Source organism: Mobula birostris, chromosome 16 (assembly GCF_030028105.1).
Source record: "Mobula birostris isolate sMobBir1 chromosome 16, sMobBir1.hap1, whole genome shotgun sequence".
NCBI classification, from domain to species: Eukaryota; Metazoa; Chordata; class Chondrichthyes; order Myliobatiformes; family Myliobatidae; genus Mobula; species Mobula birostris.
Window position 1 is genome coordinate 24,243,460 of NC_092385.1, and position 27,051 is coordinate 24,270,510.

The following is a 27,051-nucleotide window of genomic DNA, read 5'->3' on the forward strand; positions in this document are numbered from 1 at the left end:
CACACACAAACGCTGGAGGAACTCAGCAGGCCGGGCAGCATGACTTTTTAATGCTTTCATACAAACAATGGCTTCAAAATATTGTGCTTTGGTATTACAATCTTCGCTTAAATTATTCATCTATATTCTTATCAAGCAGAAGTTAATAGAAACAACTTTCTATTAAGCTTGATATGGGCACAAGACATAACGGGGACACCTCTTTTTCCCTTATTAGGGAGAGAGTGAGAGCCTGTGGTATGAAGAATTACCGGGTGAATGAGTAGTCTTTGGGTACTGCAAGTCTGTGTCTTTATTGATGCTTTACTGCACGCTTGAGTGCTCGGTGGAGGGTGCAGAGGTTTTTTTTTGCTGGTGGGGGAGGGGGGCTTTGCTGCTGCTTACGCATGGGGGGGAGCTGGGGGGGGTTCAGGGTTCTAACATTTAACTGTCATTCATTCTTTAGGGCACTCCTCTGTTTTCCTAGATGTTCGTGAAGAAAAATAATTTCAGGATGTATATTGTATACATTTCTCTATCAAAACCTATTGAAAGGCAATCTGTGGCTTGATAAAAAGCACAGAATTTATAAAGTAATTGTACATTTTGAATAAACATACAAATTCAAATGAAACCCTTCACTGGATTTCTCTGCACGCAAATAGTTAATACGGTGTGCTGTATGATTCGATTACTCTATGTAAGGAAGGGGTGGAATCTTACCTGTAACGTCTGGCTGAATCGCTTCAGAGGCGTGGCCTTTACAGGAGGAATAAGACTTGCTAAAGATGTGACTCGGGAAAGAGGTTTCACCCGTTTGTTACTGGGTTCCTTAAAAAGTAACAGAGAGAAAGTGTCAACATAATTCAGCATTTGTTCCAGGTGATTAATTTTTCAGGGAAAACACTGAAGCTAAACAAGACTCATGGAAGAGGCATTTATCACGTTTAGTGACCAACATCAAAACACATCTTTTTAATCCTTGTGCATTGAAAAATCCATATTCACATAGCGTGTTGTCTTCAGAGTGAACTGACATTGAATAATAACTGGTAAGTTAGATTACAAATAGCTTAGCAATGCACAAGAAATTTTAATCAGAACTCCAGTTTCAGAAACATCCTCATGTCAATTCCTAATTTACCACACAAGATTTAAAGAAATATCAGGTTTGAAAATGTAGAAAAACACACAGAAGTTAATTTACTGCTAATTCAATAGAAATATACCTTGTATTTTTTAATCTCCATTCCCCAAGCTGCTGAAGAAAAAGGTCCAGTAGATAAAATCTCTGTAAGTTGTTACCAAAAATCTCCATAAAGTACCCTAAAATAAACATCTCTGTATCTGAATCGGTTCCTTTAGAAAATTCTGCCTCTTTTCCTCAAGCCCTTCAGATAAATCTCTAGCTGCTCTGGGATTTCAGTGCATGCAAGCAGTCCTTCTAGAAGCATCATTTTCTGATTGCAGATCTATCTGTGACAGCGCGCTGCAGCATCCACAATTAGGTAAAAATCGGCACTGCACAATGCAGCTGCTTCAGTAGAATTCCAAGCAGCAAGCACCTCTTCCATCATCCTTTCTGGGAACATCTGCCTCATTATTACAATGTATTCCAAATTAGTAAACATTTTATATCCTGACAGAGATGCTTACAGCCTTCTCAGACAAATAGCTTTGCCTTCAAACTCCAAAAAGGCAGCACTGCCCAATTAAAATCATTCAAGTTCAGAAACATTCCTCAGTAGAAGATTCTGGAAATATTGCTACTTTTTTACCAGCAATATTCTGCAGTACACCAGCAGTACTAAGTATCTCTTCAGATTTTTCAATGATTCCTAAAATGCTGTCTTCAATGGCTAGCACTCTAGATGCCTTCTGACGTCAATGCAGTTGCATTCATATTCTGATCAAATCTCCTATTCAGATCAAATCTCCTATTCAGTGCCTGACTAATCCTCCTATGAAAAAGCACCTACCCTGACAACCTATGCTACCAACTGATACAAAGGCAGCTAATAGCCAGGCTGGACTACATTTTGTTTCCACACAGTTTTTCATAGAGCAGGTATGCTTAAGTTTTTAAATAATAAGTAAACCATTGTTTAAAAAATGTACTTGGTTTGAAAAATTTGTTTTTCATGATTATGAACTTAGTTTCAAGGGGGAAAGAAAACTTTATTTGAAACATAAATAGTATTTAACAAGCAATATGCATTGATTAAATTTATTTTATCTAACAGGTTAAAAGCAAGTCCAACTATTAACCAGCCTAGAAAACACTTCTTATTTAACAAGAGACATAGCTCAAATAGTTAAGGATCAATTACTCTTTTAAAAATTCCTGTACATTATTATTACATGTATACAAAATTATGAGGGGTATAGATAGGGCAAATGCAAGCAGGTTTTTTCCACTGAGGTGGGGTGGGACTATAACCAGAGGTCATAGGTTAAGGGTGAAAGGTGAAAAGTTTAAAGGGAACACGGGGGAAACTTCTTCACTCAGGGTGCTGTGAGTGTGGAATGAGTTGCCAGCTGAAGTGGTGCACACAAGCTCAATTTCAACATTTAAGAAAAATTTGGATAGGTACATGGATGGTAGGGGTATGGAGGGCTATGGTCCCAGTGCACGTCAATGGGAGTAGGCAGCTTAAATAGTTCAGCATGGACTAGATGGGCTGAAAGGCCTGTTTCTGTGCTGTACTTTCCTATGACTATTACTGTTTGTACAAATGGAAGCATGAACTTTTATTTCAAATCAGATACCTTGATTAAAGCACCCTGAAATATTTGGGGTATTCAACAGATTTATTGACTAACTGGAGAAAGTTATTTTTATCATTTGAAAATTTACCTCTATGAAGACTGTATTTGGAGTAAGAATCTAATTTATATAGAAAAGTAACTAAATTATCATGCACATAATGCAAGATTGATTGATATCACTAAATCACCATTTTGTAAGTTCAACAACTTTATCATGGCCAAGGTATTATTTTTCCCAGAATCCAGTGCTCTTAAAGCCAGTGTGATATTAAATTACCTATTGATGAAAATTATCCAAAACTTGTTTAAATCGGATAGTCAAATCAGCTTCTCAATTAAGAGTGTGTTTGACTGGTTTAAAAATGCCTGTTCATGGGTAATCTGACCAAGTCAGATCAGAGGGTACTCCAGGTAAAGGAAAAACTTTCAAAACCAAATGTCCCATTTCCCCTGTCTTTGCTCAGTGACTGTTATCTGCAAAATAAAACTGAACACGTTTGAATTAATGGCTTTATGTTAATTTTCAATTTATTTAAAGAATAAGGTTAGCTTATTATGCTATTTGTAAAGAACTTGCCCCAGTTAAACAAATACAAATGGAATTTAACAAGCCATATTCATGATAATCAAAAGTGAATTGCTTAATACAAAGTGAACAGTCAGCAATGACAGTTGTGAATCATACAGAGATTGGTGGCTTTCAGATGAAACACTTTAACTTGTATACTGGACAAAATTAATACACTCAAAATAAATATTAATATCTAAAAAAGGCTCATAACAATGTCTTTCCTAGAATTGTTTTTATCAATGTAACAGCTGTAAAATGATTTATAAAATCAATCATAGCAGTTTGGGTTGATTGCAATGCCATCATCATCTTCAATGATCCTCTATTCAGCTTTGGTATAATATTCTGAAAGAAAGGATGTATGTACATTTCTTACTTCAATTTTAATCTCCTCGAAAGCACAGCTATTCTTTGCTCCTCCTCCCCTCCTTGTGCTCCAACTTAATGATGGCAAATTCATACACAGCATCCTTTGTTAGCTTTTTATGGGGTTTGCTAGAGCAAGTATTCTACCATACTTTCTGTATGATTTTTCTATTAGCTGATGTAGTACAACTGTAAAGGGGTGAGATGCACTGTATCATGTCACAACCTCTTGGGAATGCAATCTTTCATTATCACAAGGGACGGTAGCCTACAGTTCAAAACAAACCTGAATAAGCCTATTGCAATTCTAACAGGTACAGTAACTTGAGTGACAGGGCCTCCCTTTTAATGAAATAGCTTAACCTGCTCCTCCTTTCAATTCATTGTTTGCAAATCCTACCTGTTAAACAAAATAATCTAGATCCTTGACTATCAGAATCCAGAACAGGAAGACATAAAATTAACCTTGTATATTTAAATTTTACTCTGTTTATTCAGTTAATAAATCATAGCAAAACTATTTAGGATAATTAAACATTTTCCCCCATATAATAGAAAGTGAGAATCTACTTCACTAAAATAACTAGTGCAAAAACAGAAATACAAAAAAAAGTATTGAGGTATTGTTCATGGGCTCAATATCCATTTAGAAATCAGATGGCACAGGGGAAGACCAGGAAAGTTGACAAGAGTTTTTTCCCTGAGGGACATTAGGCTAAGTACTTGAGGGAGGGAAGAGCAGTGTTATCGAAAGAATATAGTTTATCCCTGCCGGGAATAAATTTTAAGACCAAAATTTCTGTGCGGGAACACATTAACAGGTAGGGTCTGAGACTATGGCCAAGTAGAGCTTTGAAAATAGCAATGGTAAATAGTGGGTAGGGAGTTCAATCTTCTCAGTGCTTAACAGAAATAAAGTGGCATCCTGCTGAAAAGTGAGTATCAGGAAGTATGCCAAAATGGTGACAGTTGCCATCACTAAGAAGAAACACAAGAGACTGCACAGCCTAACATTCAGAGCAAAACGCAAGCTGCTAGAAGAACTCAAGTGGGTGACGTAGCATCTGTGGAGGTAAAAGAATTTCTCTTCCACTACCTGCCACAGCATAAAAATTGTACTATGATCCTCCAAATAAATAAGTATTTTTTCTGTGCAGGTGATAGCTATGGTTAATCTCAAAATTTTGTTGACAAATTTGGTTGCCCTGTTCAATTTTCCTCAATCCTTTCTCACTTGTTGACTTTTAAGTGCTGTTTTCTTTGTTCACCACCTACCACCTTATGAAATTGCTCTCATTTAATCCATCATTTGTACCTCCATCCACACATGTGAAGCCTAAGTAAGCACTCTTGATGCTTGGAGACTAAGATGATCCTTTCTGATACTTCCAGGCATTTTGGTAGTCCAAAACCTACAGTGATTGATTGTCATTTACCATTGGTTCTCTCTCAAAATAAAAAAAAACAAAGAACAATATTGAAAACTTAAAAACAAGAGAAAATCTGCAGTTGTTGGAAAGCCAGCATTTTGTGTGTGTGTTGCTTCAAAACTTAAAATCCAGTTTTTATAAATCCTGTGTATTAGAGATCATATCTATTTTGGTTGTTGCTTTCCTTATTCTAGATATTAAATTTAATGAGTTATTTTTAAACTAAAGACAGTATTTGCAAGTAATGAGCACCACATCCTTTAATGTCACTCTGCATCTGCTGCTCCCCATACCTGGTCACCAAAAGTGTCAAAGTATAGGAGTAGCCACATCTGGTGAAAGGTCTTCCCCAATTGCTTTAATTTTTAAGGAGTCTGTGCTCTACGTTTGAAGGACAAATCACTCAAACAAAGAGGCCTTGTGATCTTTCTGAAACTTATTGGTTTTCTAGTGAAGGAGATGTCCACGACCGAGTATATCAGGAGTTGGAGTTTCTGACGCAGTATATTCTTATTTGACACAAAGGATTTATTGCAAAAGGCTTCCATGTAAGACTTCTTTCATAGCTTTTCAGGATGTTAGAACTTGTCATGTCTTTTAAAGTCTTGTAAAAAATGCATTTTATTGCAAGAAGTTTGAATATAATTTGTCTCTGGCTATAATTTCCATATTTATGTGTGTTTAATACATACTTTAATGAAATCAAATATTTATTTGTAAAAAGGTAACTCAAATTTTCACATAATGCAAGTGAATAAGACTGCTCTGTAAAATCATAAACAAGAGAAAATCTGCTGATGCTGGAAATCCAAGTAACACTCACAAAATGCTGGAGGAATTCAACAGGCCAGGCAGCATCTATGGAAAAGACTACAGTCGACGTTTTGAGCCGAGACCCTTCGGCCCGAAACAGCGACTGTTTACTCTTTTTCATAGATGCTGCCTGGCCTGCTGAGTTCCTCCAGCATTTTGTGTGGGTTGCTCTGTAAAATGTTGTTAATGTTCATTTCTGTAATATCCAACATGTTGAAAGGTAATAGATTTACCGACAGGTATTGTTATCTCCTTGATCGTTTCCACGCCTTGCTGCTTCTTTAGCATTTTGTCTGTTTTTTTACGAGGCTGAATTGCTAGCTTGATGCTCAATCCAGCACCAATGGAAAGTGTGCCAGGGGCCGACCAGGTGCGAACACGGGGCCACCCGCCTTGAGGTCCAGTGCGGATGCCACTACACCACCGACCAGCCTATTATGTCCTTGGGTAAGAGTTTAAACTAATACGAAGTTCCTCTATAAGTATTTTCTCATCAGAAGATTTTTCTATATCTATGATATTATTTTTCAACATTGTTTGATCATTAAATTCTTAGATCTTGATACCTATGTCTTTCAAAATTCCTCAATAAGCTGCTTAACTGTGGTCTTGAAGACAGCTGTCGTATGTGATTACATCTACTTCCCAATAGTCTGTATTGATTGTCTATCCCTTGTGCCTTTGTTATGCAAGTTTAGCCACTGTCTTCATAACAGCAGACAGAGCTTCAGTAACTATTAAGTTTGATCTTTGGTTATTAATTAATCAAGGAGAAAGAATGTCTGGTGACTCACCATTGTCTGCTTTAGACAACATTAGTAACCTTAAATCATTTATAAGGATTCTGCAAATCTAACATCTGAACAATCTTTGTGAAGCAAGAACCTTTTCAGATTTCTATATTTCTTAAATGCTCCCTTGAATATTTCTAAATACAAATTCAAAGATTCAAAGTACATTTATTATCAAAGAATACTTGCAGTACACAACCCTGAGATTTGTCTTCCCACAGACAGCCAGGCAACAAAGAAACACCATGGAACCATCCAAAGAAAACATCAAACACCCAACGTGCAAAAAAAAGAACAAATCGTGCATATGGCAAAAAAGAGCAACAAACACCATATAAAACATTAAACCACAAAGTCTAGGAATGTATACTTTAGTTCAGTTCAATTTAGTCATTCGTTAAATGCAGGCTACAGAGGCAGACTGCCCTGATCAAAATCACACAAAATAGCAATAAAAAAGGAGTCACCAGAAACACATATAGCATAAACTACAACGTCCACCAACAAACTGTGTCAATTGAACCTTGCCCAAGATCCAAGTCTCTGGCACCATCCTTCTAGCAGCATTGAGCGAGAGGGAGAGAGAGACCGGTCAAACACAGGCACCTTCCTCTGGAAGCAGCGAGCAAGAGCAAGGGAGGGCCTGGTCAAACGTAGGCACCTTCCCCCAGCAACAGCAAGCAAGAGGGAGAGCGATACCGGTCAAATGCAGGCAGAAAGCGGTGAACACCTGCTTGCCTTCTGCTCTTGTCCTAGTTGATTTCAATCTTGCTCGACGCTTTAATTGGCAAGAAATGGAGTCGATCGTGTCTCCAGGCTTCTTGGCTTCCAGGACGCACCGAACTCCCTCACAGACAGCAAAGAGCCAGCCCGAAAACACACCATCAAAATGTAAATCACAGGTTCCAATAGCAGCAGAATCATATTTGAAAGGAGAAAGTAAAAGGAGTTGTTTCGTGAACTGTCTGAAGGACATTACCTCTGGTGGCATCGTTTGCTGGTGCCATCTTCTTCCAACTACCACAATAGCCTTGCATCCAGCTGAAATGACTCAATTCTAAAATCTGCCCCCCAAGCCACCTTTCCTCTATTTTGACTCTAGTTAAAAACCGTTTTTTTTAAAAAAAGGGTATCTGCTTCTTTGTCCTTACACTGCTTTATATGGCCCAGCAGACAAAATGCATTGCATAGGGTAAGGAAGAAAACGAAAGCCAACCCAAAGAATGCAACATTTGGAAGGAACACCTTCACTGAATGAATTAAAATAAAAAGGAAACAAAACACTTAGCTTTACTTACCTTTGAAATAAGGGTCAGCAGCTCACTTAAGTGCAAGGGATTTGTGCTTACTTGGCAGCTGTGCCCATGAACTGACTATTAAATCCACCAAATTATACAAACAATCTGTATGGAGCTGCGCAGATCAGTTTGATCTGACATTGAGCAGGAGATCAGGTGTGCCTGTGTATGACCTCCGTTAAGCTCCATGCTTCTAGGCTGTGGTGCTGCAGTGTGGACATCAAGAACATGCTGACATGTGTGCTGTAGCGATTCTCCACAGGCCTCTGGCTAGCTATACGAGTGATCTGGCCATTAAGTTCAGGGCATTGTCACCAGCCACAAATCTTCAGTCACCAGCCAACTTACACTGTTGTTTTGCTTGAATTAAATATTATTTATAATCTCCAACAAGGGCTTCATTTGATTTCTTCACATTTATCCAATAACAGATCCTACTGCATATGAAAGGCCTAGGGGAATAAATGGTTATCCAAATAGGTCCGCATGTCCTGAATCATAGTTTCAGCTGTTTTTCAAATTATGGTGCTGTCTGTACTTTGAGCTTAAAGTAATTATATGGTATGACAGTGCAGCATGCCTGATTTAACTTTTTGAAAGAGATATGCCTCACTTTTCAGCACAGATCCCATAAAACAAACAAGTATTGCTTCCTTTTTCTACATAAGATATCCTTGAAGGTTGAATGAATCATAAAAGATCTTAAGGGTTTTACTTTGGGGAAAAAAAAGTAAATCTTATTTTTTATGGTTCTAACCACATTCATGGCTTCTATAGCTAAACATCTGTGAAATCCAAACTGCCTAATTTACAGCTGTCGTTGAGGTCTGTCCTTGAGCAGGCTATTAAAAGCAACAAATGCGACACAAATGTTTCAGTATGCTATCAATATGTTAGGTAATCAAAACCATTTTACATTAACACGGCAAGGAAAGCCATGTGATATAATAATCCACAATTGACCAGTGGCCACCAATTAAAACAAACTGTTTTTATTCATTTGTAACAAAAATACCAGTGAGAACTCTTCCTCATCTGAGCTACCAAAGATGCGACTGAGTGTGCATGCAATTCTATTGACTTATGCACATCAAAGTAACTCACAAATACAAAATGTCTCCTCTTTTGAAATATGTACAGCAAGGCTCTACTCCATTTTGAAAAGTCAGCCCTCTCCTCTGATTAGTGTTAGTTAACTGTTCAAGACAATTGCACTTAAAAAAAGACGCTTTTTTTCCAGAGGCCCATTCTGCACAGTGTCATGAAATGCCTCCTGCTGCAAGGCAAGTTGGACTGAGAAACTGGATTCAGTCATCCCCAAAGCCTTAAACCTAGTTGGTATTAAATGACCTCAGAAATAAACAAGTCTTAGAGCCGGTCATGTGGATAATTCTTTTGAATGATGCACAAATATCTGGATCAATTTTACTAGAAGCACCTACAAGAAAGACTTCAATGGCAGCCATGCATATTTCTGAACTTGATCTGCTATCCCTCAGTAAGACAAGTTTACCTGGTTGCAATTACATTGCTATTTGTGGGAGCTTGCTGTACGCAAATCAACTACCAGATTTCCTACATTACGACTAAATACACCAAGCTCATCACATTGGTTTTTAAGTACTTTGGGGCTCTTTGAAAGACGCAAAAAATGGATTATACATGCAACTTTTTTTTAACAAAAAGCAACCTTGTACTTAAGTGCACTAGATCAGATCCTTATAATAAAAGATATTCTGCCACTTTTACAGAATACAAACATGTTTTACCCTATCCAAATGTTGATTAGTTCAGGTGGTGTAAAATATTACCATCCTAACTGTGCAAGATATGGCTTATTGATCAACTTGTTCTGTTTTAAAGAGATTAATTAATACTTTGTGTTGGAGATCTGTAAACATTTGTAAACGCTGATGAACAGTTTTGGGAGACCCAGAATCAGCAGAAAGAGAATGCTGGTTAAAGTCTCAGCAAAATACAAGGGACTGCACTGTAAATCCATTCAAATAATCTATGCCAAATAATTCGACATTTGATCCTGATGTGGCATAGGTTGCAGCAATTAAAACGAGAATTTAAATGAAAGGAGTTGTGATCTCCACCCCCTCCACCTCATGGAACCGGAGGCTTTTCTGGTTAAAGTGATGATGTTAAGATGATTTACAGTTACATAGCTCTCAGCATTTGTGCATTTTTCTGTTATTGTTCAGGCTATTGCAATTCACTTTTCCAAACTAATATAAATTCTTCCGGAAGGATAAACTTCAATTAAACAGGTTCCAACCTGCTGGCATGAATATTGATTTCTCCTTCTGGTATATAAAAAAATTTTCCCTCCCCCTCCTTCTATTCCCCACTCAGGCCTTTTATCTCTTCTCACCTGCCCATTACTTCCTCCCGGGTCCCCTCCTCCTTCCCTTTCTTCGGTGGTCCACACTCCTCTCCCATCAGACTACTTTCTCTCCAGCCCTTGACCTTTCCCACCCACCTGGCTTCACCTACCACCTTCTAGCTATCCTTCCCACCAACCCCTCCCCACTTTTATTCTGGTGACTTTCCCCTTCCCTGTTCAGTCCTGAAGAAGGGTCTCAGCCCGAAACGTCGACTGTTTATTCATTTCCATAGAAGCTGCCTGACCTGCTGAGTTCCTCCAGCATTCTGTGTGAGCTGCTTTGGACTTCCAGTGTCTGCAGACTTCCTCGTGTTTATAAATAGGTTAGTGCTTTCTCTTAAAATAATGAACCAAATGAATAAATGAATAAATTATTTAATCACACACCCTAAAACAACAGCAATATGTTGTTCTTTTGAATCTTCTGATGAAGGATTATCTACTTCAATTAAAAGTGCACAATAAAGGTCTTTCTCATGGGAGGTGAATTCTGTGCACTCAAACACATCTGACTAAACTCATTCACAAACACTTATTGCTTCAATGTAGGGGTCATACACACTTTCTGCACTTAACTTTATGACAACAAAGGGACCTCAACCACTTGTGCATGAATAATGTGAAATCAATGAACATAGTGCACATAACCAAACATATTGACACACACAAACATCGCACACCATTGCAGTACCTCAGGAAATTCCTAAACCTCGCGATCTCATTGTAAATTTGTCTACGTTAAGTAACCTACATTATCACTTCAACTCCATGATGTCAAAATCCTACCAATTCCATAAGGATGTGAAAAAAGGACACTAATAAATACACTTGTTCCATTCAAAGCACTTCTAGCAAATGTTCATTGAGAAAATTCCAGGAAGATAGGTGGAGAAGTTAGATATAAAATGGTTTAATAGGTGCAATTCAGCAGCATGGTTTAAATTACCTAAGCTTGTGTATCAACCAACATGGCTAAAAGTTCATGTTAAATTGACTTTAATTCCACTTCCAATTGCTCTGATTATTTTGGCAATTAACAACTTTGCCTGCTGACTGAGTTAAATATTGCATATTTTCAACCTTCAATTCCAGTAAAAATAAAAACTGATATATCTGCTAAAATACATAGAATGAAAAGGCAGTACAGCGGATAGAAGACTTACAAATAAATTTTCTGTCTGAAGTCAACATGACCAGAAGAGGAAGAGAAAATATTCATTATTGCAAAGTAAAACAAATGTTGCCATGATGTACCAGAAAGAACGTTTCAATTTTAATGCTGAAATTAACTTATCTTTAGTAAGATGAGAATATGTTTTCTCCAAGAAAATAAGGATTAATGATTTTTTTTAAAAGTAAAAATTGGCAAAACACAAGGCATCCAGAAGATTCTGCTTTATGAAAATAACCTGAGGCCAAATGAGCTGTAGGACAAAATGTAGGCACACCATTTTCCACCTGAAGGTCACCTTCCTCTTCTACCCTTTGCACTGTATAAGGAACACCTTAACTAATAGATCAACAGATCTCAGCAATAAATAGAAGATTCTGCTTTATTGGATCAAAATCACAAACATTCTGACATAAATTTTGCAAAATCTAAAGCAAAGCATTTTTTAATGTAAACAGAACATGCATTTTAATGTAAATAACCACACTGAAGTGAGTGTACCAGCGATTTCAAATACAGGTTTGTACAATACAACTTATTTATGGATAAATTATCATCAAAATTGTATTCATTTCTTTTACCACAATCAGTCTTATTGTTATTGTAAATGTTGAGCCATTATTACCAACATTACTCCAAAATGCTCAAGAAAATAGCTGCTATCATATTTAAATGGAATTAAACTTGCAAATAATATAGCTAATCAAGTCTAAAATTTGAATGAGTACGGACTAGCTAAAGGCATGATTATTCCAGATGGAATACTTTGTTATGAACTGCATGTAAACTGCATGCTATTACCACATGGTGAAGCTAGAAGGCATCCTCGTCATGATTAGTCAGGGCACAAGATCCACCCCTTACCCAAAAATTCAGCTACTGGGTTTTAATCACCTTTCGCTGTTCTGTGGTTATGAACAGCATATGATGCTGAATAGCATTTAGTTAATACTTCCTTTAAAAGCTATCAAGCAAAAAAAAATATTGTAAGGCTAAGTTGAATTTCAATCACTTATCTACATTTCAAAGATACTGAATCACTCTAGTTCAGATCTCACTAAGTGACACATTTACCTCAACAGTATTTTCAAAACCACAAAAGGCAGAGGACTGAATTTCGATGGAACAGAACTCCTGTAAAGGACTTTTAAGAAGAAAATTGTGATAATTTATTTAATTGCCTGGGTGTAAAAATGCATCTTCAATTACTTGGAGACAAGGCTCCCAGTGAAGAAGTTCAGCTAGAATTCAACTGAATTCAGTTAAGCAAGGAAAAAAAACCATACCTCATAAAATTTTGATCAAAATGTAAAAATAGAGACAATTTATTAAAATAGAGACCAGTTTATCATAATTTATCTCTACATTTATCTCTCCGTGTTGCAATAAGCTTTCAATGATTTGCACATCGGCACGAATGCACACAGCAGTCAAGCAGAATATTTCAAGACAATTGATAAAAGTTTGCAACTTCTAAACAACCAGCAGACACCACCTTGAAACAAAAAAAGCAACACTCTCCATTTAAGGATTCCCCAGAATGATTTTATGGATGTAGCACTGTAAGTGGGATAATCTGAAGGTTTAAAATAAGAAGATTTGAACCCACTAATTCCATCAATACATCCAAGGCATTGAGAGGAATACTAGAGGCTCTTCCATCTGCAGCAAATTTGTTGTGTGTATTTATATGTTTTACCATTCAAAAAAGAACACACATGGAAACTACACTTCAAGCGTGCACTCATAAAATTCCTGCACTTTTCCTGAGCCCAGGAAGGCTAGACAGCTTTCACCCTCCCGCGCCCCCCCCCATTTCGCTGGCTTCCAGGCTTAATCCTCAAAGGGGTTGTACATTACTGTACAAACAAAGTACAAACCGCTGAGTGAAGAGGCCAAGATGGAAGCGGCAGACTTTGGAAATCAGAGAGGATCTCACATCAGCTGTTGTCTGGATTGGAGACTTCAAAGGCGCGCGGGTGTGGGGGGGTAGTTTTACCTCTTAACAACTGGATCGAGAGACCCAGTGAATTTACCACAAAGAGGAGTCCAAATGGAAGAGACCGCTCAAAAAGAGGGCCGACTTTGCGATGCAAAAGTTTGGGGCAATACCTCATTCCTTCAAGACTAAACGCTTATGCTAATATAAACTGGGTTCGTCAATTTGGCATAATGTTACAGGTGGCGATCAGTACCAATGTACTTTTGAAATAAGACAGTGGCAGGTTCGCAATGTTAAGTACAATACTTGTCAACGTGGTTTCTCGCACTCAGAAGTCTATGATAAAACGAGCTCGGCTTGAAAGCACAAAACAGCCGCCACCAAACACAGACACAGAAGCTCGTTGCTTCACCATACCTCGATCTCTTTAACTGAAGAACTGACAGTCTGCACTTCCAAGGCACAGTTTGTTCTCTTGGCTGCGATACAATACGGGTAATCCTTGGCCACCATGGTGGCGACAGGGGTCGGGATCTTGGAGTTCACAGCTGATGATACTGTAGTTCGAAGCACAGAGGCCAAGTTGGGTCGTGCATCCACTGTGCTGCCGAGCTCTGCACCCCGTCGACTCCGCTCAGCCGGCCGTGCCGCTGCCTACATACCCTAAGTTGATCTCCCAGCGATCGACTGCTGCAGTCGAAGGCAACGGGTGCCGGGTTAAGAGCAGCGGCAGGACGGGCGCGTCAGTCAAAGCGGTCAGCCCGCCCACAGGCAAGAGGGAGGCGGAGGCACTCGCTGCAATGGAGCAAGGCACCGAAACACACTGGGCGGATGGAGAAAAACAACGTGAAATTTCCGATCAAGCCTCTGCTTTTTACACCTCACCCCCACTGTACTGACTTCAGTTTGATCGCCAGCCTTCTGAACAAATGGGGGGGGGATATCCCTAAATGAGTTGTTTTTGTTAGGTTTGTTATCAACATTTTTGGGGGAGGCTTCTATTTTTAAAATCAGAGGTGCCCACCCGTTAGCTTTTCCTAGCCCCGATATGCGCCCTTTCGCCCAGTGGCAAGAATTATGAAATGGGTCCAAGCGAACTTTCCCCACATTTAATCCACACCAGCACCCCCATCAAAAGCAGTTCAAAACTTGGTACAGTAGCTGTAAATCTGTGGGTTCGAAACAGTTCTAGTGTCTTTATGGCTCGCTTTGACACTGCATTTACATTTATATATTTAAAAATATATATTTTAATATATACTTTTTAATTTCAGTACATTTCTTATTGTGATTTATAGGTTTTAGTATGTATTGCTACCGCAAAACAACAAATTTCAGGACATCTGCCAGTGATATTAAACCTGATTCTGATACCGCTGCCATCGAAATCGATTCATCACTGAGTTGCAAGGCAACGACAGGAACACATCCATCGACTACAGCAGGCTGAGATTTGAAAGGGGGAATTCAGTCAAAATCCCTGATGGCTTTTCCATAAGATGTACTGAACGAGGACAAATTGTGTTCTACTCAAATCCATTGCAACCGAATCACTTTTTTTTAGACTTATTATTTTTGTCATTGACTCAATTTTGCTCTGGGGCCAGTAGGTGAGAGCACAAAATTGACAGGGAAATTAAACTGTCGTCTTCGACCCGTCTTTCCCCAATCTTCAAGTCTTTCAAAAATATATTACTTGTCAGATCTTTGTTTACAGAGTCATAGAAAAGTACAACACAGAAACAGACGCTTCAGCCCATCTAGTCCGTGCTGAACCATTTAAACAGCCTACTCCCATCGACCTGCACCCAGACCATAACCCTCCTACCCCTCCCATCAATGTACCTATCCAAATTTCTCTCAAACATTGAAACTGAGTTCACATGCACCACTTGCACTGGCAGCTCATTCCACACTCTCACAACCCTCTGAGTGAAATAGTCATGTCTCCCTTGAACACTTGACCTTTCACCCTTAACCCACAACCTCTAGTTGTAGTCCCACCCAACCTCTGTGGACAAAGCCTGCTTGCATTTACCCTATCTATACCCTTCATAATTTTATATACCCTATCAAATCTCCCCTCAATGAATAAAGTCTTAACCTATCCAATCTTTCCATACAACTCAAGTCCTCCAGTCCTGGCAACATCCTTGTAAATTTTCTCTGATCTTGTTCAACCTTATTTACATCTTTCCTGTAGTCTGATGACCAAAACTGCACACAATACTCCAAATTAGGCCTCACCAACGTCTTATACAACTTCAGGATAACATCCCATCTCCTGTATTCAATACTTTGATTTATGAAGACCAATGTGCCAAAAGCTTTCCTTACGAGCCTTTCTAACTGTGCCACTGCCTTCAATGAATTATGGACCTGTATTCCCAGATCCCTTTGTTCTACCATACTCCTCAGTGTCCTACCAATCACTGTGTAAGATCTACCCTGGTTGGTCCTACCGAAGTGCAACAACTCACACTTGTCTGCATTAAATTCCATCTGCCATTTTTCCATCTGGTCCAGATTCTGCTCTGATAGTCTTCCTTGCTGTCTACTACACCCTTAAACTTGGTGTTATCTGCAAATTTGCTGATCCAGTTAACCACATTATCATTCACATCATTGAAAGGACAAACAACAACAGACCCAGCACCAATCCTGTTGCTCTCCACTTGTCACAGGCGTTCAGTCAGTGAGGCATCCATCTACTGCCACTCTCTGGCTTCTTCCACAAAGCCACTGTCCAATCCAATTTACTACCTTATCTTGAATGCCGAGCGACTGAACCTTCCTGACCAACCTTTCATGCGCAGAACTTTGTCAAATGCCTTACTGAAGTCTATGTAAGCAACATCCATTGCTTTGCCTTCATCAACTTTCCTGGTAACTTCTTCAAAAAAATGTTATAAGATTGGTTGGACATGACCTACCATGCACAAAGCCATGCTGACGATCCCCAATCAGCCCTTGTCTGTTTCTTAACTGAATCTTTCTAATCAGGTTCTCACTACTGCCGGAACACTAAAAGGCACTTGCAAATATACAATTAATGCTCTTTATAAAAATATTGTTCCTCCTCAACATCTTCCCAGTATTTGACATAGTTGTTTGAACACAATTCTCTGCTCCTTTAAATAAGTGGGATTGACCTCAATTTGTTCCACACTCACCAACCCCTTGTTGTCATTCTTCCTTAATCTTCAGCAATGTCTTCTCTTTCTACTTTAACTGCACCATCTCTGAAGTTCTCCAAGGTTTTCCCAGCCTTCAGTGTTTTCATTAGAAGATCTCATCTGCAGTCAAACACCCAGCTTCCCCATATACAGGGTATGCAGATGAAGCCATTTACCTTTCTTGATCCCTCCTCCACCTCTCAGCTGCTAGCCATTTTGTTCAATATGGAGTCTTGAATCAGCCACAATTTCATCCACAGACAATACCAAAACCATCAACTTCAGTCTGACTACAAGGTCTGCTTCCTTGCTACTCTCAACCCTCCAGAACAAGCTGCTGACAGCCTTATTTTTCCATCCAACCCCAGATTATCTCCACCACAATGAAGTCTGTTTCTATCTCCAATGTCATCTTCACCATTAGTAGTACTGAGTCCTCAGCACAAGCTTTGCCCAACTGCCTTCAACCCTCCAGTCTCCAAACGCTAAATGTGTTTTTACACTCTTAGTAGAGGTGTCTTGGCCCAAAAACAGAGCAGCAGAGACAATTCAGTGATGAATGGTAACTTTAATAATAGGCAGCAAAAATAACAAGCAATGAAGGGCCACAAAATGAGGGAGAACAGATACTAAGTGTCACAGGCAAGAAGGTAACTGAATTCTAGGAGTGACTGGCTGTAGCTGGCTGTTTCAATGAGTGAACAAGGACTGTGGGTGTGAGCTGGGTTTTAAACAGGCTGACTGGAGACCGGAAGGTGCCTCCCTGTGCAGGCCTGATAGGGTCCACCTCCTACAGCTGGTACCCAACACCCCAGGACAATTTGGATGGGTCTAGTGGAACTCCTCAAAGAGCAATAGGTGTAAAATGAAATGGAATGGCACCCAAGCCTTCTCTTCCAGACTGACCTTTCCCGGTCAGCCACATACTGCACACCCCAACCACGATGACCGGAATCCATCAGTGGGCGAACTGCGTCCACTGGGCCACCGTCCTCGGCTCCGGAGGTGCAGGCTCAGGCTCAGGCGGGTTGAGTGGCCCATGGGCACCAGGCTTGAGGCAAGTAGGTGTGACCCTGTGACCTTGAAGGATGGAGGCAGCTGGAGATGGTAACTGACCTGCTTCGATGCGATGGGTAATCTTGAAGGGACCAATGAACCGGGGCAAGAGCATGCGAAAGTCGTGCGCAGGAGCAGATCTCAGGTGGTAAGCTAGACACGGTCCCCAGGCTGGAGTGGTCTGGCTGGGCACCACCGGTGCTGGGCCTGCTGGTGGTAGGCAAGGTAGGCCCACTTCCAAGCATTCAGGCAGCAGCAAACCAAAGCTCTGGTGAACAGGACCTCCACCATTGGCCCCTCCATGGGGAACAACAGGAGCTGGTATCCATGAAGCTTTCAAAGGATGACATACCCGTGGCAGAAGAGGTGTGTAGACTGTGGAACAGTTCAGCCCAGAGCAGACTCTCGTGTGGAAGGGTTAGAGACAGTGAAGCATTGCAAAAGCTTCTCCACTTGCTGACTGGCTCTTTCTGACTGACCATTGGCCTGCAAATGATAGACAGAGGACAAACTCACTGAGGTGCAGAGGAGGGAGCAGAAAGCGGGAGTCAGACTGTGGGCCCTGGTCTGACACAGTGCCTCGAGGGAAACCGTGGAGGTGAACTGCATTGTGGAGTTAACGCCTGTCCGCCATCTTAGCGGCTGACAGAAGTTTGGAGAGGACAATGAAGTGGGTTGCCTTGGAGAACGGGTCCACTACTGTGATGATCACCATGGCCCCATCGGAGGGTGGCAGACCATGGTAGTCGATGCAGGGACGGAGAAACCAGTCTTTCTTTTTGACAAAGAAGAACCCTTCACCAGGATGGTCAAATGAAGCCGTGCAGAGGCACTTCAGTGATGTAACCATTCATGGCTTGGGTCTCAGGAGGGGGGGATGGAGGACGTACGATCTCGGGAAGGGTTAGTGCCCAGGAGGAGGTCAGTCGCACAGTTGTGTAGTCTGTGAGGCTGCAGGGTGCTGCCCTTTTACTGAAGGCATAGGCTAAGTCGTGGTATTTCCTGCAGCAATTTGGTGACATCAAACATTTCCTCTGTCTCCATGGATTTACAGGGTGAGGTCAGCTGAGGTTGCAGGCAGGTGAGTCCCCGACTCAGCAGTAAACCGGATTACCAGATGAAGTGAGGGTCATGAGTGGAGAGCTGGGGCAACCCAAGATGAGAAGAGTATTGGGAGGAATTGGATAGACTCACGGTGCTCTCTGATGCTCATGTGCACAGGCTATGTGCGTGCTCCGACCATCCCAGACCCCAAGTGATGTCCTTCAGTGACTGCGACGCAGAAGGAATGGAAGATATGCTTGACAGGGAGTGCAAACTGCACACACAGAGCCCGGTCCAGAAAGTTCTCTGCTGTGCCAGAATCCACCAGAGCCTCCTGCGCAAGTACAGCTGTCGCAGTGTGGAGAACGACAGAGAGGGTGATTCGGGCTGTGGTGCTTAAACAAAGGGCCGGGAGAGCTTACAAGATAGAATTCCCCTCCTCCCTACCTGGTGGTGCCTTTTTCCCGGACGCAGTGGGCACTTGATGTCTGAGTGATCGGCTGCTCCGCAATAAACGCAAGTTATTTCTCCACTGACGCTTGTGCTGTGAGGTGGGGGGGGCGTCTGGTATAAAGGACCTCTCCTTAACTGCACAGATTCTGGGGGTGTTGCTGATGGGGGTTCTGCAGCCCGAAATGATTCTGGGAACAGAACTGGGGCTCTGGTTGGCGATCTGGATGGTCACTCCATAAGACGCTTGTCAATACGGAGGGCCAAAGTGATGAGATTTTCAAGGCCGGTGGGCACCTCCCAGGTAGACAGCTCGACTTTCAAGTGCTGTAAGAGGCCGTGACGGTAACGGGTCAGCAGTGCTTCCACATTCTAGCTGCACTCCACCACGAGGGTCCCGAATTCCGCGGTGTGATGAGCTTTGATGCAGGCGAAGTATCTAATCCGCCGCCTCCCCTTCCACTCCCCAGAAGGTCAAAAACCCAGCACATTTCAGCAGTGAAGTCCTTGTATTTATTGTACATGGTGGTCTTGTTGTCCCAGTTAGTGGAGTATAAGAGCAAAGAGGTCCTTCTGCAGCTGTACAGGGCCCTGGTGAGACCACATCTGGAGTACTGTGTGCAGTTTTGGTCTCCAAATTTGAGGAAGGTCATTCTTGCTATTGAGGGAGTGCAGCGTAGGTTCACAAGGTTAATTCCCGGGATGGCGGGATTGTCATATGTCAAAAGATTGGAGCGACTGGGCTTGTATACCCTGGAATTCAGAAGGCTGAGAGGGGATCTTATTGAAACATATAAGATTATTAAGGGATTGGACACGCTGCAGGCAGGAAGCATGTTCCCGCTGATGGATGAGTCCAGAACCAGAGGCCACAGTTTAAGAATTAGGGGTAGGCCGTTTAGAACGGAGTTGCATAAAAAATTTTTCACCCAGAGAGTGGTGGATATATGGAATGCTCTGCCCCAGAAGGCTGTGGAGGCCAAGTCTCTGGATGCTTTCAAAAAAAGAGATGGATAGAGCTCTTAAAGATAGCGGAATCAAAGGTTATGGGGATAAGGCAGGAACTGGATACTGATTGTGGATGATCAGTCATGATCACAGTGAATGGCGGTGCTGGTTTAAAGGGCCGAATGGCCTACTCCTGCACCTATTGTCTATTGGCCCAGGTCAGAGCTTGTCCAGTCAAGAGAGAGACAATGAAGTTCCGTAGAACACAGAGATGGCTGGAGCTCGAAGCGTAAGGCACACTGAGGCAGGAAGTTGCGGCATTGGATTAGGGATGCATCGAAGCATTCAGGCACCAGAATCTGGGGCTCTGAGGGAAGACGTTGACTGCCGAGGGGTTGCTGTATCAAGATGGAAAGTTGGAAGAGAGCAGCAAGCAGAAAATCAACGGTTCCTGCTGCTTCTGCCTCATGTGCTCATGTCAACAGACAACTTCCTACAAGTGAGTAAACTCTGCTGAGTCAATTACGGCTTCACCTAATCTGTCAGGAAATGTACAGGAGGTTTCACCCAAAATCAGAGCAGCAGAGACAACTCAGCGATGAATGATAAATTTAATAACAGAGTGCAAAAATAACAAGCCATGAGAGGCCACAATACAAGAATGAACAGATACTAAACACCAGAGGCAACAAATTAACTGAAGGCTGGGAGCAACTTCTTGAGGCTGTCTGGTTTGATGAGTGAACAAAGACTGTGGACAAAAGCTGGGTTTAAATAGGCTGCAGGTAATGAGTTGGAAATGAGCGGCAGATGACTCGTGTTATCTGCGTAGAGACTGGGAGGTACCTGGTGTGGAGACCTGCCAAAACGTCTTTGAATATCTTTAAATTAAGAAGATTATTGATAAGCAAAAGGAGTGAAAAGTTACTGTTGGTACAGACGAATGCAGAGTTTAAGTTACAATCAGATTTACCATGATTTTATTAGCAAGTCGGGAAGCATTATAGAAGAGCTGAGTAGTTTACTCCTCGAAGAGGACGACAATCATGTTGTGCTTTGGACACTTGTGTGCCTCAGTGACCCAGAGAGCTGTGTTGGCTGGAGTCAGGGCTTTATGCTTTGGCTCCTGGTAGGGTCACCCATGCCAAGCAGGTCAAAAGGTAAAGGACAGACTAAGAGTGGCCCACTGGTCCACCAGGTTGGGGGTTCAGCTCAGGGCTAACAAAATTGTTAAGGAAACAGCAATGGAGAATCCTTTTACGTCTGAGCATGGCGGTATTCCTGAGTCTCCACACTGGACCTGCATGACTGACAGAAGTGAAAACCGCGAGGAAGCTACTGACATGATGGAGGCCCTGAACGCTGCCTGAGAGGGAGGATCTTCATTGCTGCCCTAAACACCAGTGGCGAAATGGGCAAAAAGCAAGTAGTAAGTGAGTAGTCAATTCTTAACTTATTTGTCCTCATGCTTATTTGTACTCAAACCCTTGCTGCTCAGATACTAAGTCTTATTTACCATTACCGTGGCCTTTGCTGATCCAGCTGTACTTTACTGAAGTCTTGTTATGAACCAGTAAATCCAGCTGCAGCTCCCATTCATGATTGCTCTGTGGTGCAGATGAATCAAACAGTGCATGCATGGACAGGATGAAACTTAGCCCTGTCAAGTTCTAAAGTTTAGCTGGTGATTTGTCACAAACAAAAACTAATATAATGGGGGGGGGGGGGGGAACGTTGACTCAGACCATGGGAGGCCTGCATTGGTCATTTTCATGCCTTACAAGGCGCGGATTAGAAGTATGTGTGAGGCGCCACTCCTCGCACAGACACTAGAGCAATGTGTGATTAAGTGCCTTGCTCAAGGACACAAACACGCTGCCACAGCTGAGGCTCGAACTAGTGACCTTCAGATCACTAGATGAATGCCTTAACCACTTGGCCACGTGCCCAACACTAATATAACTACATTAACAAGATTATGCAAGTTGTTGCAGAAGATTCCTCAGCCGTGGAAATGGTATTGAATTCTGAGTAATTTGGAGATGATCTGAGAGTTTCAATTTTCTAAAGAAGTCTATTTAAGAAAATACTGAACTTGTCCAATGGCTTTTATATTATTCACCATAGACCATAGCAGTCAGCACAGCAAAATATTCCCTCTCAAACAGAATGGTTTGACTCATTGGCCTGACAGTAACAAATTGATTGTGACAACCTCTACTAAGTAGCTGAGCCTTCAAACAAAAAGAGCACAGCTCCAAATGATTGCGACTTCAACTGTCATCATTTTTAGGATTTAAAAAATTTCTATTTCAGAGCTTAGTTGCAAAGCAATTGTGCCAGACACAAATGATTTGAATAATTAATGACAGTTTAACTACTTTTTAAATTCTTAAACTACTTTTGTATTGTGTGTCTATATTCTCTATTATAAATTTCGAAATCTACATTTCTAATAAAAACTGCAAAAGCAGAACTGTAATACTGTACGTGTGCCAAAATTCAACTATGCTCCCAGTTATTCCATCAGCCAATATCGTTGCTCATCTACTGATAATTGTTGGTTTTAATTTCCCATCTGCAACATCATGAACAACTTAATAATAATACAATATTATCTTTGCACTTAGCTTACATTTCTTACATACATTGGCACTTTTTGGTCAGAATTATATTTGGTCTGATATTTAATAATATGGTGGTGTTGTGAATCGAAGGTTGTTGTAAGTTATAATAGGGGAAAAAACGGATGTAGAGCTGGACAGAAATGGTAGATGGAGTGCAATCCATAAAAAAGAGAAATGATACACTTTGGAACATTGAACTTAAAGGTGGACTACAAGGTCAAGGGCAGGATTCTTGGGGAACAGAGGGATCTTGGGGTCCAAGTCCATACATTCCCATAAACTTTTACACACATTTATAAGGTGGTTAAGAAGGCAAATGGTGTTTGAAATATTGCAGAATATTGGTAGTTTAGGTTGGTTATTTGACAAAATGTTTGCAGATGTTTTGGCTCCAATCGACAAACCATCATCGGTGCACAGTTGAGAGTGTTGTCTCCTCAGAATGCCAGCTTATATACTCATCCGGGGTCCAAATGGATATTGATTAAATCCGGTTGGCTCCCTCAACTGTTCACTGATGATGGCTTCTTGATTGAAGCCGAAACGTCTGCAAGCATCTTGCCAAGCTTGGCAATCAACCAAACTTCCAGGCATATGGTGTGTTAGCCTTCATTAGCCGGGGGACTGAGTTCAAGAGCTGCGAGATAATGTTGCAGCTCTTTAAAACTTTGGCAAGACTCTCTTGGCATATTGTGTTCAGTTTTGGTCACTTCATTACATGAATGACCAAGAAGGTATAGAGAGGGCACGGAGGAGATTTACCGGGATGCTACCTGGGTTAGACAACCTATCTTATGAGGAAAGTTTGAGCAAGCTAGGGCTTTTATCTTTGGAGCGAGGGACTATGAGTGGCAACTTGATAGAGGCACATATATAAGATTATGAGAAGCACAGATGGAGTTGACAGCCAGTGCCTTTTTCCCAGAGAAGCAACTGCCAATACCAAAGGATATCTGCTTGAGGTGAGTGGAGCAAAGTTTTGGGGAGATAGAGAGATAGTTTTTTTAAACACAGAGAGTGGTAGGTGCCTGGAACCCACTGCTGGGGTTGGTGGTAGCAACTGATACCATAGAGAAAATTAAGAGACTCTTAGGCAGATGATGTTCAGAAAAATAGATGGTTATTATAGGCTGTGTAGGAGGGAAGGGTTAGATTGATCGTGGAGTAGGTTTACATAGGTCAGCACAACAGTGTGGGACAAAGAGCCTGCACTATGCTGTACTGTGTTCTAAGTTCATTGTACAATGTTATATGTTCATTTACCTAATCTCATTCTACTTTAACATCAGTGAGTGTCAACCACTCTCCATCTACCCCAACAAGTGTCTTTGCAAAAAAACCTTTACAGCTCACAAATTACTTTATTAGGTCATTAAATCTGCTTCAAGAACACTATATACCACAAATCACTAAAATATACAGTTGAACTCAGAAGTTTACATACACCTTAGCCAAGTACATTTAAACTCAGTTTTTCACAATTCCTGACATGTAGTCCTAGAAAACATTCCCTGTTTTAGGTCAGTTAGTATCACTACTTTATTTTAAAAATGTGAAATGTCAGAATAATAGTAGAGAGAATGATTTATTTCAGCTTTTATTTCTTTCATCACTTTCCCAGTGGGTCAGAAGTTTACATACGCTTTGTTGGTAGCATTGCCTTTAAATTGTTTAACTTGTGTCAAACATTTTGGGTAGGCTTCCACAAGCTTCTCACAGTATGTTGCTGGAATTTTGTTCCATTCCTCCAGACAGAACTGGTGTAACTGAGTCGGGTTTGTAGGTCTCCTTGCTCGCACACGCATTTTCAGTTCTGCCCACAAATCTTCTATCGGATTGTGGTCAGGGCTTTGTGATGGCCACTCCTTGACTGTGTTGTCCTTAAGCAATTTTGCCACAAATTTGGAGGTATGCTTGGGGTCATCGTCCATATGGAAGACCCATTTGCTACTGAGCTTTAACTTCCCGGCTGATGTCTTGAGATGTTGCTTCAATATATCCACATAATTTTCCTTCCTCATCATGCCATCTATTTTGTGAAGTGCACCAGTCCCTCCTGCAGCAAAGCACCCCCACAACATGATGCTGCCACCCCCATGCTTCACAGTTGGGATGGTGTTCTTTGGTTTTTTCCTCCAAACATAATGATGGTCATTATGGCCAAACAGTTCAATTTTTGTGTCATCAGACCAGAGGACATTTCTCCAAAAAGTAAGATCTTTGTCCCCATGTGCACTTGCAAACTGTAATCTGACTTTTTTTATGGCGGTTTTGAAGCAGTGGCTTCTTCCTTGCTGAGCAGCCTTTCAGGTTATGTCGATATAGGACTCGTTTTACTGTGGATATAGATACTTGTCTAACTGTTTCCTCCAGCATCTTCACAAGGTCCTTTGCTGTTCTTCTGGGATTGACTTGCACTTTTCGTGCCAAAGTACGTTCATCTCTAGGAGAGAGAATGCATCTCCTTCCTGACGGCTGTGTGGTCTCATGGTGTTTATACTTGCGTACTATTGTTTGTACAGATGAATGTGGTACCTTCAGGCATTTGGAAATTGCTCCCAAGGATGAACCACACTTGACATCATTATCTGACCTCAATCCGATAGAAAATGTGTGGGCAGAACTGAAAAAGCATGAGTGAGCAAGGAGGCCTACAAACCTGACTCAGCTGCACCAGTTCTGTCTGGAGGAATGGAACAAAATTCCAGCAACTTACTGTGAGAAGCTTGTGGAAGACTACCCAAAACGTTTGACTCAAGTTAAACAGTTCAAAGGCAATGCTACCAAATACTAACAAAGTGTATGTAAACTTCTGACCCACTGAGAAAGTGATGAAAGAAATAAAAGCTGAAATAAATCATTCTCTCTACTATTATTCTGACATTTCACATTCTTAAAATAAAGTAGTGATCCTAACTGACCTAAGGCAGGGAATGTTTTCTAGGATTAAATGTCAGGAATTGTGAAAAACTGAGTTTAAATGTATTTGGCTAAGGCGTATGTAAACTTCTAACTTCAACTGTATATACATCATATAATTCTTGAAGTAATGGTGTGCCTCTTTTAAGAGAAGCTTTCCTTGGTTTAATTTATTAATTTCACAGATACAAGCTTTTCCTCGACTTGGGTACATTATGGTTGGACAGAAAGCCAAAGATCTTTTACATACGTCCCTATAAAAGAGAGTTTCAAGAAGCCTGCTCGTTTCTTCTAGACAGCAAAGAAGCATACTGCACACTGCTAAGGGCAATTAGGATGTAGCTCTTAATTTATTCAAAAACTCTTCAAAGCTACTAATGAAAATACACTTTGAATTTCTTAGCTAGATGCAAGATATAAATGTGTGCAAGATAAGAATCAGAGTAAAATGTGACCCGGGCATTCTGATGAATGGAAGCAATTGTTATACTTCATTGACTGTCGTGGAGCATTAGTGACTGAAACACTTCCTCATTGTGGCTTACTAACCGTTGAAGTAGATGAACCATTCTAGGTCACTGGCTGAGAGTTTGCAACTAGCGTTTCTACTGAACCACACATGCATCATCTGTCTCTTCTCATTGTACATCCTCGTGCAACGCTGTTTCATGTGGGGGAAATCGACAGTTACACCATTTTCATCACCACCCCTACCCCACCACGACAACCACTCACCGTCCCTTCAAACTATTTTTTATTCAAGGCCACTAACAGCTTCACATAAAAGGGATGTAACTGCTGATTTAAATTTAATTACTACTTCTAATGGCATTGCCTCATTACAACAAATGGTTAATAGAACATTCTGATTGCTACAGACTATTGCCATTCAAAGCCTGAGCCATCTGAACCTGCTTCTACAAGAGCTATTTTGCAATTGACTTCCGTAGTGAAGACAAAAAGTAGACCCTCCATAACTTCCTGGCTACAAGTTGTTTCTGATCAAACACATAAGAAGTGGGAGCACCTGGCCCCTCCAGTATGCTAACCATTTAACAACATCATGATTGATCAGATCTTGGCATCACCTTCATTTTTCTTGCCCATGGTTTCCACTCCCCTTTAGACTACAATCTGTAAAGCATATTATTTCAAAAACTTATTTTGACATACATTTCAATTCACATTCCAATTTTTGAATCAGATAGTAATAGGAAATCTGAAATTTTGATTATTCCAACTGTTGTTACCTTTCTACTAGAACTAACTTTGTAATCCTGAGAACAGATATTAGTCTGGGTCATGCTTG

The 27,051-nt window shown here is 40.9% G+C and overlaps 1 protein-coding gene across 5 annotated transcripts in view; it reads right to left on the reverse strand.

Moving 5' to 3' along the window:
- Nucleotides 1-27,051, reverse strand: part of arhgef3 (Rho guanine nucleotide exchange factor (GEF) 3) — a 263,389-nt gene that overhangs the window by 22,722 nt on the left and 213,616 nt on the right. For 4 of the 5 annotated variants that reach the window (XM_072280419.1, XM_072280420.1, XM_072280418.1 and 1 more), the window contains one exon: nt 703-810. In XM_072280419.1, the coding sequence (XP_072136520.1) occupies nt 703-810 (108 nt within the window). Of the gene's footprint in view, nt 1-702; nt 811-13,939; nt 14,236-27,051 lie in introns of those variants that run through there. The other variant, XM_072280421.1, reaches the window with a different exon arrangement.